Source organism: Mus musculus, chromosome 12 (assembly GCF_000001635.26).
Source record: "Mus musculus strain C57BL/6J chromosome 12, GRCm38.p6 C57BL/6J".
Classification (NCBI taxonomy): domain Eukaryota; kingdom Metazoa; phylum Chordata; class Mammalia; order Rodentia; family Muridae; genus Mus; species Mus musculus.
The window spans coordinates 83,545,364-83,560,156 of record NC_000078.6 but is presented as its reverse complement, the minus strand read 5'-3'; the positions used below and the strand labels follow the sequence as shown (position 1 = coordinate 83,560,156).

Sequence of the window (14,793 nt, the reverse complement as noted above, 5' to 3'; positions counted from 1 at the left end):
AAAGTTAGTTATGCCAGCCATGCTTGAGACACACAGTCTGTCTTAGGATTTCTGCTATGAAACACATGACAGGGCTGGTGAGATGGCTCAGTGGGTAAGAGCACCCGACTGCTCTTCCGAAGGTCCGAAGTTCAAATCCCAGCAACCACATGGTGGCTGACACCCATCCATAATGAGATCTGACTCCCTCTTCTGGAGTGTCTGAAGATAGTTACAGTGTACTTACATATAATAAAAATAAATCTTAAAAAAAAAAAAAAAAAGAAACACATGACAAAAGTAAGTAGGCGAAGCAAATGTTTATCTGGCTTACACTTGCAGATCAGTCAGTCCATCCTCACTGGAGGAAGTCAGGGCAGGAACCTGCAGCAGGAGCTGATGCAGAGGCCATGGAGGGTGCTGCTTACTGGCTTTTTGTCCTAGTGTGAACAGTTTTTTGGGTCCAGGCCTAGTGACTCCTACATATAATCCCAGCACTAGGAAGATGGAGGCAGGAGTGTCAGTTTAAGGGCAGCCTCGGCTACACAGGTACTTGTCCCAGAAACACCACCACCAAAGTTCCACTCAGTGTGCCTTCTTGCTCTTGGCCCAGCATTTCTCCTGTTCTCTTCATGGGAGGAATAGCACCGTATGCTTCTGTTTTCAACTGTTTTCCCTTTTCTTCTGCATAGTGTATGGCTGCATCCGACTTGGAATGCTGTAGTCACTCCATCAGAAGGCACTGCAGGGCCTAGAGCCTGAGAAGCCTGTTAGGTTTTGTATCATTAGGCTGAAGAATACTTCAGATAGTGGAGTCTGCATTTGAAACAGAAGCGCTCCGCACAGGAGATGTTCCCTCTGCTCCTCGGGCTCCTCAGCTCAGAGCTTGCTTTGGCCTCTGCTGACTTTTAGGTTAATAGAGTCAATAAGTGACTGGGAAATTCTTTTTTTTTTTTTTTTAAGTGTGTTGTACAGATGACTTTTTTTCTATGTTGAGATAGTTTTGTGGCCGGGTAGCATTCACGGGGAGCCAGTGCTTAGAAAGAGGAGGGAAGCCTAGCACACTGCCAGCTTGTGTCTTGGTTCCTACCCTTGAGTCTGAGTTCTTTCCCAAAGTACATGAACATCAGTCAATATGTATGATGAAAATGACCGTCCATATTGAATAAAATGCAGCACGTGGGAGAGAAACTTGTCATTTCTAAGCCAGTTAAGGGAAGAGCGCTTTGCTTTTGCTCTCCTGGGCAGTGGGCTGCTTTCTCCAAGGCTTAGCTTCCTGTGGTGAGAGTTGGTGCAGGTTGGGGGTCAAGGAGCAAAGTCAGGAGTTTATATGTGGGGCGCCCTCCTCTACTGTGGTATTTGCAGGGGTGAGTGGGCCATCCTAGAAAGGCAGGGGAGGGGAAGCTGGAGCCCAGGCTGCCCAAGGGCCTTCACAGATCACCTTACCTCTTTGGCAGGCACTAAGTGACCGCTTCAGCGGTGAGATCCCCGATGACCAGATGGCGCACAGTTCATTTTTTCCAGACGAGTACTTCACCTGCTCCTCGCTCTGCCTCAGCTGTGGGTAAGTGAGAGCTGCCATGCCTGTCCTCCAGCTTGGAACCAGAGGCTGAGAGTGTAGCTTCTTTCTGACTTGGGTGTGTAGGTTAGTTACCTGATTGCTAGTTAAATTATAGAATCTGAGCGGGCTCAGGCCAGCAGGATGGCTCAGCGAGTAAAGGCTCCCGCTGCTGAGCCTGACGACCTGAGTTTGATTCTGGACCCGTAATGAAATAGTTGTGGGAGAAACACACAAGGCAGGGAACCGAGTCTCCTGCCATGAAGCTGGTGTAGATGTGAACTGATTGGCCTCTGGAGTAGCCGGTTTTCATGGCGGAAGACCGGGTTGCCTGCCTGTGTGTTTCTTCGACAACTATTTGTTTGTTTGTTTTCATGTGACTGTACTTATTCAGGTCACACTTGAGGGTCCCCACACTCATTCCCAGCTGTGGACAGAATTTTGTGATACTCGCTAACCCTAGGGGATTATTTTTCTTTATAAGGACAAACCCTGAGAACACAGAATTTTCTAAGGAACATTCAGAATTGAAGCCAAGGCCCCACATCCAGGGGTTTTCCCTGGTGATCTGGGCTGTGCCCTCTGCAGTAGTGATTTATAAGGCTCTGGAGGTATTCACAAGTATACCTTACGCCGAGAGCACTGGGTTAGAATAATTCTCCATCTTTAACCTGTAGCACCTTTAGTCTTGAAATTCCAGGCTCTGGATCAGTAGTAGGTCTGGATGGGGCCTGAGATATATATGCCTTGAGAGGGTTTTAGGGTGCTGCTGTGCTGCTGGTCTGTGGAACCCACTTGGCCACACAGGGGTTAGAGCAGTGACTCACACATTTTAGAATGAATCAGAGGAATTCAGAGTGTGCTAAGCTGGTTACTTAGTCCCATTTCAGATTTAGTAGATGTGCAGAGAACTCGAGAACTGGTGGGCTTGGTAATTCCCAGGTAAGGGTGACACTGCCTGTAGGTTCTTACCTTGAGGATTGCTGTGTCACTTTAAGCTGTTGAAGGCAGTTAAGTCACAGTCTTATTTATTACTTGCCTGATGGATCCCATGAGTTTAAACATTATGGCAAGCCAAGTTGCAATCTCCTTGTCCTGTAGACACAACTCTGAATTCCCTTCATCTCTGAATTGTTTTGTCATATCAGGGCCCCCATATCCTCCACTCTTGCCCAGTTACAGGAGGAGACCTGAACCTGCTCTTTTATGAACCATTTCCGACCTGGGTGACCAGGTCTTCAGTGTGCAGTAGAGGGCAAGGCCATGTTTTGCAGAGTCGCACTTGTGAAGAGAGAACAAGAAGTCTTAGTTGCTGGGGTAGGGTCCTTTTGTTCTGCCTGAGTCTAGCATGAGGGGGTTAAGCACTGTTGGGTCATCACCTTTCATTCTGAGCATCTGCAGGGTTTCCAGAACTTTCTCTTGCTGCAGTGAAACTCAAAAGTGCTGATCTCTGTTTCTGCCTTGTCAGCACGGCAGAGCTTGCTGTTCGTTCACTTGAAGGGTTTTGTGGTCCAGCATTAAGCATTCCCTGGATACATGGCCAATTTGGGGCTAGCTTTTTATTTTTACATTCTGGCAACCATATGGTTTAACTTTACTGTCTTAGTTGCTTTTCTGTTGCTGTGAAAAGACATTATGCCCAAGGCTACGTATAAAAGAAAGCATTTAATTCCAGAGGGTTAGAGTCCTTGGCCATGGTGGGGAGCTTGGCACAGGCAGGCAGGCATGGTGCAGGAGCTGTAGCTGAGAGCTTACATCTTGAGTCACATGTATGAGGCAGAGGGGCTGGGATGGGGATGAGAATATGAACCTGAAATGGTCTGAGCTTTTAAAACCTCAAAGCTCCACCTGCTCCAGCAAGGCCACCCTGTAGTACTAATATTTCAGTAAATCCTGGCGTTGGGTGCCTGCTTCAGTGGTTTGTTCTTGAATGAAAGACACACACAGACTTTATATTTCAATGTGTCTTGGGCAGCACAATAGGTGGGCACCTGCCTAACCTCCATGCTGTTAGACTCTGCCTCTCACTGATAATTCCGTGTAACTAATTTCTGTGTTCCATCTTTGATGCTCTTGACCCAGTTGAGCAGCCCTCTGGGCCGAGTCCGCTTGGCCCCTTTCATGGCAGCTCTGCTTGCCTCTCCTGCATACTCTTCAGGTATGGCATCTCTCCTTCCTTTCTTCTTCCTTGAGGTTCCAAGCCTGGGAACCCCAAATCCCGCCTCTGTTTCTCCTCCCCAGCTATTGGCTGCTGGCATTTCTATTTATCAGTCAGAATTAACAGGGGGTAGGTTCCCAGAAGCTACCTCTAGACCCTCTCCTGCAAACAGTTTTGGCGGGTGCAGTTAGCATTAGAATACAAGCAGCTACACCATGCCTCTAATCCTTCCAAACAGCTCCAACTGGGGAGCGTTCAGTCCTAAGACCTAATTGAAACTATTCTCATTTGAACTAACCGCATTTCCTTACATCTCTCTTGTCTTTTTAATTTCTTAAGACCTATTCAGCTTCAGCTTTCATCTCTAGTCAAGTTCTTGCCTTCTAGCTCTTCCATTTCTAACAGAGGAGCCAGGTTGATTTTTCTTTTTCCCCATTTCCCTATTCAGAGTAATAGTTGCTTGCTCTCTGTTGTGATATTGCTACAGATGTTTACACCAGAAGCCATTCTAAGACCTCAGATATGTGACTGTGTTTATCCTGAACCAAAAGTTGTCTTCTGCCATGTATTCAAAGAGATTATGAGCCAAGTGACTTCCAAACGTGTGAAAAGCTAGAGATAGAATCGCGTGTAAGTCAGGGGCCACTCCCTGTGTGCATAGGAAGCAGGGCTGGTTTCAGCCCCAGACGCTTCTGTGAGATGCTATCCTTTTAGCCCTCTCTCTCACTGTTGTGTTTGGCTTCTTCCTTCAGGGCGGGATGTAAGAACAGCATGAACCACGGCAAGGAAGGGGTGCCTCATGAAGCCAAGAGTCGCTGTAGGTACTCACACCAGTATGACAACCGCGTCTATACCTGCAAGGTGAGTCCGCTGAGCCTCTTCTCTAGTTCAGCTTATCTGTCCTCCTGCTGAGCTCAGGGTTGAGCTCAGGCCTGAGAAGCAGAGCTTCTTCTCAGGAAACCACTGTAGATGGATGTTTTTTCCTGTCTGTGACAAGAATAGAATTTAGAGCATAGTTCTGGGTCCCAGACTGGTGTACAGTTCTTTCTTATGGAGAACACTGGCTTCTTAAGAGAAATTAACCAAGGCATGTACCCCTCAACTGGTGTGGTGCTTTGTATTGGTGGGGGGGAGGGGTGTGAGGAGGTCATGGAGCCCAGAGTACCTAGTATAAGCTGACAGAGTAATCTGTGTTTCAGGCCTGCTATGAGAGAGGCAAGGAAGTCAGCGTGGTGCCCAAAACATCTGCCTCCACTGACTCTCCCTGGATGGGGCTGGCAAAGTATGCCTGGTCTGGGTGAGTTTTTCTAACACGCTAAAGGGTTGCTGGGTTTTGCTGGGCTTGTTTTCTCAGCACCTGGCAGAGTACCACTGCTGACTTACTGACTTGCCCCCTTGTAGGTATGTGATCGAGTGTCCTAACTGTGGGGTGGTCTATCGGAGCCGCCAGTACTGGTTTGGGAACCAAGATCCTGTGGATACGGTGGTGCGGACAGAGATTGTCCACGTGTGGCCTGGAGTAAGAACCATTCCTTGGCTTCCCTCGGGTTTGCTTGTCCTGTTGAGTTATTGAGTGTTTGTGTCTGGAGAGGTGGAGTTTGCTTACAGTAGAAAAGTCAGCCATGAGTTTTAGCACGTGAGTGGTTGAGTTTAGGGAGACAGGATCTGTAGAGCCCATTCTGTTCCCGCTCTTTGCCTCTTATTCATTATCCAGACGATTGCAACACAAACTGGAATGAACTAGCTGAAAATTAGTCTAACACTCTCACTAGCGAATAAGATGTCATTGTGTACGCTCTTACTCATTTTCTATATGCATATATGCATAATTTTTGAAATGTACTTGCTGTTCATCTGTTTCTGCAGAGATGGGGCCACAGTGTGATGCTCAGGCTGGCCTCGAGCTCCTGGACTCAAGTCATCTTCCTGCTTAAGCCTTCTGAGTAGCTGAGACTGCAGGCATTCCCCAGCAGTCTTTGCTCAAGGATAGCTTACCTGCCATTTTTCCTGACTTTTTCTTATGACAGTTTACTTGACTTAGTGCTATGGTTTGACTTACCATTTTCTTATTTTTCACATCTGTTCAATTTATGGTTTCTTATTAATATGTTTTTGTGACTATATGTGGGAAAGCTTTCTGTGTTCTGGGAAATTGTGTGTGTGTGTGTGTGTGTGTGTGTGTGTTTGTGTGCATGTGGAGATCAGAGGACAGTTTGGGGGAGTTGGTTTTCCCTTGCTACTGTGTGGGTCCCAGGAATTGGGTTCATGTTGTCATGTTTAGCAGTAAATGCCTTTCCTGCTAAGCCATCTTCCAGAGCAGGAAATGTCATTGACAAATGTTCTAAAAAGTGCAACGTTTCTTTTGAAATCCAGTCTCACTGCATTGGCAGGCTGGCCTCAAGCTTGCTGACCTCCTGGCATCACCCACCCCCAAGTGCTGAAATGAAAGGCGTGTGCATGGCTCAGCTTAGAAATAGGATTCTTGTTGGCCTTCCTTACTGTTTTCCACTTTAGAAAACCAGATCTGTTTTAGGAGACAGTGGTGCCGTCAGTACTTTGATTCTGTAACCGTCATTGCTCACAGTTGCTCTGGGTGGTGTGTGGGGCTAGCTTGGTGCAACATTAGAAAGGCCCTGTCCCAGGATAAAGTCAATCACTGTATTTGGAATCACTCACGAATCATAACAGATCCACCACAACTACTTTTCTCCGAGGGCATTATTTTACTGTCTGCCGCTGCCCTTGCTGAACAGTTCCTGTAGTGGTGTTCTTTAACCTCAGGCAGAACGTTCAGTCCATAGTCAGGTTTGGTCAGCTCTCTGTTGCTGTAACACATTCTAGCTTAGAAAGAACGTTTTCTTTTAGCTCACTTATTTGGAGGCTTCATCCATGACCAATTGGCTGGGTTGCTTGGGACTACAGTAAAATAGTACATCCTGGTGGGAGTGTATGAGAGAGGAAACCTGTTTGCCTCAAGGATAGGAGTCCAAAGAAAAGAGACCAGCATCCCATAGTCTCCTTCAAGAGCACGTCCTTAATGTGATCAAGAATTCAGAAGGCCGTATCTTTTTCATTTCTAGCATCCTTTCATAGAGCCAAGTGGGGGGACAGATACACGCCCTTTAAAGGGCGGTCTAGACCCAAACTTCAGATCAGTCCTCTCTCCACATCCACCGTGGAGCTTCCTTGATCAAGCAGGCACATGGACTTGAGGATTTTCAGCTGCACGCTCCCTTCTCACTGAGTTTCAGGCCCATCAGAAACTTGTTACTATTGTGTGGTATCTTTTTCAGAGCCCACCTCCTTGACTTGATGGCCTTGATGCCCGTAGGCTGTCGTATCTGAAGGATTTAGCATGGCCTTGGAAAGCAAGAAAGTAAAGTGATGGCTTTGGTTTCTGTCTCATGAAAACAGCCCCTTAGCTGCGCTTCTCTCAGCCTTGAAGCTAGAACACCACGCACTCCGTGTCTGCCTGCTCATTCATTGTTTTAGCTTGTACTGCGTGTCCAGAATTTAGCTAGATACTTGGGGAAAGGTAGATCACTATTCTCAGAGTTCAGCAGGTTTCACATACAAATGTAATAGCTACTGTACTTATAGAAATAGATATCTTAGAGAGTTACACGTATTAGAGGAAGCAGAAGAACTTGGTGTGGGCTTCCTGTAGGCTGCGTCATCTTCTGTACTGCAGGGCAAAGTTAGTCCCTAGTTGAACAGCTGTACATCAGTCGGGTCACAGTGGTGAGAACACATCAGTGCAGACTGCTGTGTATGGTACTGCCAGCTGCTGGGGAGATTGCCAGTCTGCCTGTTCTGCCTTCCCTGGTGGTTTACAGTTCTGAATTGGTCCCATATATCCCTCTCCTTTTCCTTCCTGCACTCAGGGGTTAATGAGCCCCTGCGTTTTCCTTGCAGACTGATGCATTTCTGAAGGATAACAACAATGCCGCCCAGCGTCTCTTGGATGGAATGAACTTTATGGCTCAGTCAGTGTCTGAGCTCAGCCTCGGACCCACTAAGGCTGTGACGTCTTGGCTAACGGATCAGATTGCCCCTGCCTACTGGAGGCCCAACTCCCAGATCCTGGTACGATGTGTAGGAGTCCTCTGGGGTCCTGATGAGACCACCCTGACTATGTCATGTTGCCTGGTGCTAAGCCGGTCCAGGAGGAGACACCAACATTTTCCCCTCCTAGAGTTATCCCTGAGAATCTTGGGAGGGTGAGCTTTAGGCTGCTGCTTTGCTTCTGAAGTGCCTTTTGTGTCCTGTGAGTATTTTCTCTATGGTGGGTTGTATTGCCAGACCTGTGAGAGCCAATTAATATTGCCTGGATGTCAGAGAATCACAGCTACAGGATCTGGAGAAAGGAGTCTTTTTCAGGTCATTTCTTGGCTTTATCCACAGTTCTCTAGGGTACCCACAACCTGGAATTAGTTTCTGCCCAAACTCCTGTAACAGGAAGCATCCTCCCCCCCCCCCTTTCTTTTTTTTTTTTTTTTTTTTTGGCTTTTTCGAGACAGGGTTTCTCTATAGCCCTGGCTGTCCTGGAACTCACTTTGTAGACCAGGCTGGCCTCGAACTCAGAAATCCACCTGCCTCTGCCTCCCGAGTGCTGGGATTAAAGGCGTGCGCCACCACGCCCGGCTCCCCCCCCTTTCTTTACTCAGGGAACTATTCTTACTAGAAAGCTTGGGTCTTGACAGAGATGGAACCCGCCTTCAGGAATTTGTGGTTGCCCCCTGGGTCATGTCCAGTCCCCAGCTCAGCAGGCATGTAGGACCTCTGCCTCTCTGTTTTGTTTTGGACTTGGAACAGAGCTGCAACCAGTGTGCGACATCCTTCAAGGACAACGACACGAAGCATCACTGCCGGGCCTGTGGGGAGGGCTTCTGTGACAGCTGTTCATCCAAGACCCGGCCGGTGCCTGAGCGGGGCTGGGGACCTGCGCCTGTCCGCGTGTGTGACAGCTGCTACGATGCCAGGAATGTCCAGTTAGGTAATGTGGGGCTCAGGAGGGGCGAGCGAGAGTGCACCCACTGAATACCGGGCCCTGGATGCTCACTGCTCTGACCGTCACTTCTGAGAGCAGTTGCTCCTGGCCAGGGCTACTCACCCGCTGAGCTCCTAGCCAGATAGGCCTGTGCAGCTGAGCCTTGAGGTGGAGGTTCGGAAGACAGGATTGATTGATTAAACGTGGCCTGGCCTGAGCTCTGAGCTCAGTGGTGCTTCTGAGAGAACACACCTGCATATAGCTGATGAGTTCTGGGAAGCCAGACAAGCTTAGGTTGAGTCCTCTCTCTGTAGAAAGTTTAGGTCTTGCTCCCAGAACCAATCTGGTTGACTTTAAAAATAAGTTATAAATCAGTTCTAGAGAGGTGCCCAGGCCACTTTCAGGGTTCCATCTGATTGGCCCCACAAGTCACTGTTAGTTACTGTGGGAATCGGGAAGTGTTCCAGTGTGGCTCCTGAGCGCCTGCATGAGAGATGACTGCTGAGAGGCAACGGCTATCTCTTGTATTACCCACAGATGTGACTGAGGCGCAGGCAGATGATGAAGGTGGAACGCTGATTGCCCGGAAGGTGGGCGAGGCCGTGCAGAACACCTTGGGAGCCGTGGTGACAGCTATTGACATACCACTAGGTGGGCTTGGGCAGTGCCTATATTGGGGATAATGCATGTAGCATGAGGGGTTTCAGGGTCCCCTGGATGGTCATTTTGATTTGCTTGCTGACTTGATTGAGTTTGGCAGCAAGGAATGAAGGGAAGCGTTATATACTTCCTTTTGTGTGTGGAATCCTGTAGTAGTATCAGTTTCATTTCTGGAGGCCAGCCTCCTCACCATTTGTTGCTGTACATAAGGCGGGAGCATGCTATTTTGTCTAAAACAGTGTGCGTGTAGCGATCAGAAAGTCTGCTTATTCCCCTGTTGTCATTGCCTGCAGTTCCTGTCTTGAGTATTGCAGGGTAGCATTTGAACAGATTTGGAAGGTCCCTTCGGAGGACGGTTAAAGCTATGCTCAGTGGAGCATCCCTCTGCCTCTCTGGGTCTCTCCACTTGGTGTCTCTGGTAGTAGATGAACCACAAGGGTAGTTGAGGGTTTCAAGAGCTGATACTTTGTGGCTAGACAATGGCCTAGTGGTTAAGAGCACGTCCTGCTCTCTCTCACAGAGGACATTAAGTTCGCGTCCAAGCATTCATGTTGGGTAGCTCACAACCACCCATAACTCCAACTCCAGGGGATCTTCTACTCTCTTGGGGCTTCCACATGCGTGTGTACATGTGTAGATGCATGTATGCGTGCACACTGAGTGTGCACACACTCACAAATACATAAATAAATCTTAATTTAAAAAAAGCTAATTTATGGAACCAGGTGGCATATGCTTTTAATTCCAGCAGGTTGGTCTCTGACTTTGAGGCCAGTCTGGTCTACATAGTAAGTTTTAGGCCAGCTAGGGACACATGTCTCAGAGGGACAGACAGACCCTGGGACCCTGTTGCAGAGAGAAGGGGGGGGAGGAGAGGGGAAGGGGGAGGCGGGGAGGGGTGGTGGTGGCAGCTACTGCTTTAGTGTTTGGAGAGAGGAAGTGTGCTGTATGCTTCTGTAGTTTGTTGCTGTTACAGAGCCTGCTTAGGTTCAAGGAAGGGGAGCTGGAGTCTCAGAGGAGAGTGTGCCAGAGAACTTGTTACATTAGTTTAGTCATGAATTTTGTTTGAGTGCTTGTGTCATGGCCTGCTTGTGAAGGCCAAAAGGCAACTTCTAGGGTCAGTTATCCCCTTTTAGGTCATTAGGCTTGGAGGGGCAGGTGTCTCTATCTGTACCTGCTGACGCCTCTCATTGGCCAGGCCATTGCTAATTCAGCGTTTATGATCCTTCTCTGCATCAGTTATGAGGGGTGCTTACAGCCAGAGTAGGAAGAAAGAGAGGGGAAGCAAGTAGTGGCTGGAGGACTTGGCAGGACAGACAGGCGGACCTGGGATGTACTTGGGTATAGGGTAAGGGAGAGATCAGAGTGGCTAGAGAGAAAAATGGGTAGGCTACAAAACAAATTGTGAGGTTCTGACTCATTGGTGTTAGAATAGGTGGATTTGCCTGGTTTCAAGCTCAGATTACATCCACCCTGAGCTACCTGGGAGGGGCCGGGGCTGCCCCTGCTGGGAGCGGTTTGTTCATGGAGTGTTCCTTTGCTGAGCCTCCATCAGGTTGGATTTGGCCTGGTCTTTCCTCCTCCTCCTCCTCCTTTTTTTTTTTAAAAACAAAAACAAACAAACAAAAAAACCCAACCTGGTTTCTCTGTAGCTCTGTCTATCCTGAAACTCATTCTGTAGACTGGCCTTGAACTCAGGCCTGCCTCAGCCTTTGCTTCCCGAGTGCTGAGATTGAAGGCATGCTCCACCACTGCCCAGCTTACTGCAAGTGTTCTTAACCACTGAGCCAACTCTATGTCCCGGGCATATTATTTCTCGTTGTTGCTGGCAGCTTTCGAAGGGGTTGTTAATGATGAATCGGCCTGAGAGAGGTTAAGCTTGCTCAGTCCCACAGTCACCATGCTCAGTGGTGCTGGGATCCGACTGAGCGTCTGGCTGTGGAGTCTAGACTTGTTTGTGGCTCCTTCGACTGCAGTGAGTACAGTCACTGTAGTGTCTGTCACTCAGTGTGGTGGATAGAGGAACATCAGTACCTCAGCCACAGGTCCTGTGGTCAGGATAGAAGAAGCCTGGCACCTTTTTTGTCTTTTTAGTAATTTATCTATTGTGTTTGTGTGTGAGGGGCACTCACTTGCATGCATGTGCCATGGAACACACATGAAAGTCAGAGGACAACTTGTCGGAGTTGGCTTCCTCCTGCCACCATGTCCTGTAGAATGAACTCAGGCTTGGTGGTAAAATTGCCAAGCAGTTACAGACACCTGCTGGGCAAGCCTGGCACCCTGAGTTCTGTCCCTGGAACTCATGTAATAGAGGAGACTCGACAGAGTTACCTCTGACTTCCACTGGCACACTATAGCAGGGGTGCTGTGTGGCTCGTTTGGTAGAGTGTTTGGGTAGCGTTCCTGAGCCCTGGGTCTAATCACTGCATAAACTGGATGCAGTAGCGTACACTTCTAACCCAGGACTGGGGAAGTGAAGGCAAGAGGATCAGAAGAACAGGGCTATCCTCAGCAGCCATGAGGCTGAGGCTACCCTGGGCTATATGTCTCATAAAATACATAAATAAAGATAAACAGAAGAACACAGCACAGTAATGGTTCTGTGTGCGGTTGGGATGGCATAAGCCAGAAAGTGTCAGAGGGACGTGGGGCAAGGTTCTGGTGTCCTGACTGTTGTTCCTTCCCTGATGTAGGCCTGGTAAAAGATGCCGCCAGGCCGGCCTACTGGGTGCCTGACCATGAGATCCTGCACTGCCACAACTGCCGCAAGGAGTTCAGCGTCAAGCTCTCCAAACACCACTGCCGAGCTTGCGGACAGGGCTTCTGCGATGAGTGCTCCCATGACTGCAGGGCTGTCCCCTCTCGTGGCTGGGACCATCCAGTCCGAGTCTGCTTCAACTGCAATAAAAAGCCCGGTGACCTTTAACCCCAGTTCCCTCTCCGACTGCTTCACAATTCCTTAGGTTCTCAGGGTTAGAAACAGAAGTCTCACTGAGGTAGGCCCTCCTCCTGGTCACCTGGTGTGGTGTGTGGTGTGTGTACCCCCTCTCACGTCCCTCAGTGGAGGTGAGCCTGGCGGTAGATCCGAAGGCATGAACCACGTCAGGGCAGGGCATGGAGCAGCTCTCAGTAAAGCAGAATGGACCAGAGTCCATTGCATTTATTTCAGTTAAAAATAATAAATCTCTCTATATATATATATCTCCATTTATCCATCTAGAGGGGATTTGGAGTGATCAAGACTGCTTCTGCTTTGAAGACTTACCCTGGTGTGTCCCCAGCACAGGGATAAGGTGGCACTGGGAGTCAGTCTTGCTCCTGAAGCGAGCCAGGTTTTGCTGCTTCACCCAGAGCTTGGCAGTGTCCTTTTCTGTCCCTCTTCCCTCCTGCACCCCTGCTGCCTGGATGGCTGTCTAGGTTTGAACCTCTTGCTTGAAGCAGTCATGGTTCCGACCTGTACTGGGCAGAGGTCTGGCTTCGTGTGTAAGCTACTGGCGTATGTAAGGGTCAGAGGGTAGAGTCTTGAGACATAAAAAGTCAAGATGCAGGTACTTGTGGCCCCTGCAGATGGGGAGTCCAGAAGGAATTGGTCTCCCCTGTAGGCCGTGACGTTTCTGTCTCCTCTAGGCTTTCTTAGAAGCCATACCCTGCTCCTCCCCTCTGCCCCTGGACTCCAGGCTGCCCCTTCTTAGGATTTTTATTGCTCACAGTGTCTTATTCTTTGTTCCCATACATACAACCCCTCTACTTGGGGGGGTGGGGGGGCGACCACAAGAAACCTTCCAGGGAAACAGCACAGAATGGACTGTTAGTTATGTTTTTTAAATAAATAAATATATATATATATATAAAATAAATATTTCAACAGATCATGAGGAAAAAAATCTCTTTGGTTCTTACAAGAGAAACGAAGTGAACAAATATTTCTCAAATAAATAAATAAATAAATAATTTTAAAAAGCTTGGCCATCGTATGGATCATGACTGGAAAGACTGCTGTGCTGAACTCCTGGGAGGGAGTTCATCTTCAGTGGCCAAAAAAAAGAAGAATCAAAGCAACATTGTTACAGATTGAACTGATGGGTGGGTGGAGCCTCAGGGAAGGATATGGGTAGTCATTCCTGGGGCGGGTCTCCAGCGATGTTAGCCCTGGAATGGACTGGTCCTTCTTAGCTCTGCCCTTTCTGCCTCCGGAGGCCCTATTCTAGAACTGTATCATCCATTCACCACTATAAAGGAATCTTCCTGCTGAACACAGCTGTGTTGGCTCGTTTTTGCACTTACATCTCCTTTCCAGTTGATAGAACATAGCTGGTGCCTAGCAGAGCAGAAGTCAGAGGGGTAATATTTTACACATAGTAGTACATCAGCTTATTATTCCAAAGAGCTTTTTTTTTTTTAATTTAAATATAGGTCCATAAGCCCATTTGCAGTTACAGACCCACACTTAAGATGGAAAGTCAGTTTGTATGTCCTAACATACAAGTATGGTCTTAAGTATGGTCTTGAACTCAAGGGCTTAGGTCATCCTTTTGCCTCACCTTCCTAAGTAGCTGGGACTTTAAAAGTGTGTCCTACTAAGCTTGGGGTGTGTTTTAACCAACCTCCTAACAGTTGGCATCCCTCCCCCCTCGCTCCCTGTGTCCTGGCTTCATGTATTCCACACCCAAACTTGAACCTCTTATCCTTGCCTCCACCTTCCAAATGCTCAGGTCACGGGTGTGCACCACCATGCCTGATTTACATGGTGCCAGGGATCAATCCCAGGCCTTCAGACACAAGGGTGCTACGTCCCTCATTACTTTCCAGTCCAGGTAAGTATCTAGCATGCCCCAGATTAGTTGGCCAAGTGGGACCAGAACTTTGTGATTGCTGTGTGTAGTCTTTGTGTAGAGAATGTGAATGGTGGTCTTGGAATTCCTACTAGTAATCAGTAAGTTCTCAGTCTACCATGATCCTTCCTCAAACCCTCCTCAAAACAGAGGAGTGGGGCATCGAGAGCTCGGTCAGGTGGAAGTGGCTGGCCTGAAGAGTTGTAGCCTCGGGGCAGCTGTTGAATCTGGATCTCCCTCTGCCATCATGTGGAGGTGTGGTTGGACATTCTTCCTGACCTGCAGCTTTGGTGTATCAAACATGCCATCTGTGGAGGCAACAAAAACCTCTCTGTGGTTCTGGGCCTCGGTGGGGCCTTGTTTGTCCTAGGTGTGTGGTTACTGTAGGTGCATCTCCAAGCCTCCGCTTCCTGCCTTGCCACCCGTGTCATGTCCAGTTCTCTATGGCTATTGACACTTTGGTCTGCAGCTTTTCCTTCCTTCCTTCCTTCCTTCCTTCCTTCCTTCCTTCCTTCCTCCTTCCTTCCTTTTTGTTCCTTCTTTTCTACGTTTACGTAGGGACAGCTTGAGGAATAGGTGGGGAAAGTGCCTGTGTAAGGCCTTGGTCTGTCTG

General features: G+C 48.4%; 1 protein-coding gene across 8 annotated transcripts in view; it reads left to right on the top strand.

The window, feature by feature from the left end:
- The window catches only part of Zfyve1 (zinc finger, FYVE domain containing 1), a 50,690-nt gene extending 37,089 nt beyond the window's left edge, over window positions 1–13,601 (top strand). For 7 of the 8 annotated variants that reach the window (XM_006515691.3, NM_001359166.1, NM_183154.4 and 4 more), the window contains 8 exons: window positions 1,437–1,543; window positions 4,448–4,556; window positions 4,895–4,992; window positions 5,097–5,214; window positions 7,611–7,781; window positions 8,511–8,691; window positions 9,223–9,336; window positions 12,042–13,601. In XM_006515691.3, the coding sequence (XP_006515754.1) occupies window positions 1,437–1,543; window positions 4,448–4,556; window positions 4,895–4,992; window positions 5,097–5,214; window positions 7,611–7,781; window positions 8,511–8,691; window positions 9,223–9,336; window positions 12,042–12,274 (1,131 nt within the window). In that variant the 3' untranslated portion in view covers window positions 12,275–13,601. Of the gene's footprint in view, window positions 1–1,436; window positions 1,544–4,447; window positions 4,557–4,894; window positions 4,993–5,096; window positions 5,215–7,610; window positions 7,782–8,398; window positions 8,692–9,222; window positions 9,337–12,041 lie in introns of all 8 variants that reach the window. The other variant, XR_003950035.1, reaches the window with a different exon arrangement.
- Window positions 13,602–14,793: the final 1,192 nt, after the last annotated feature.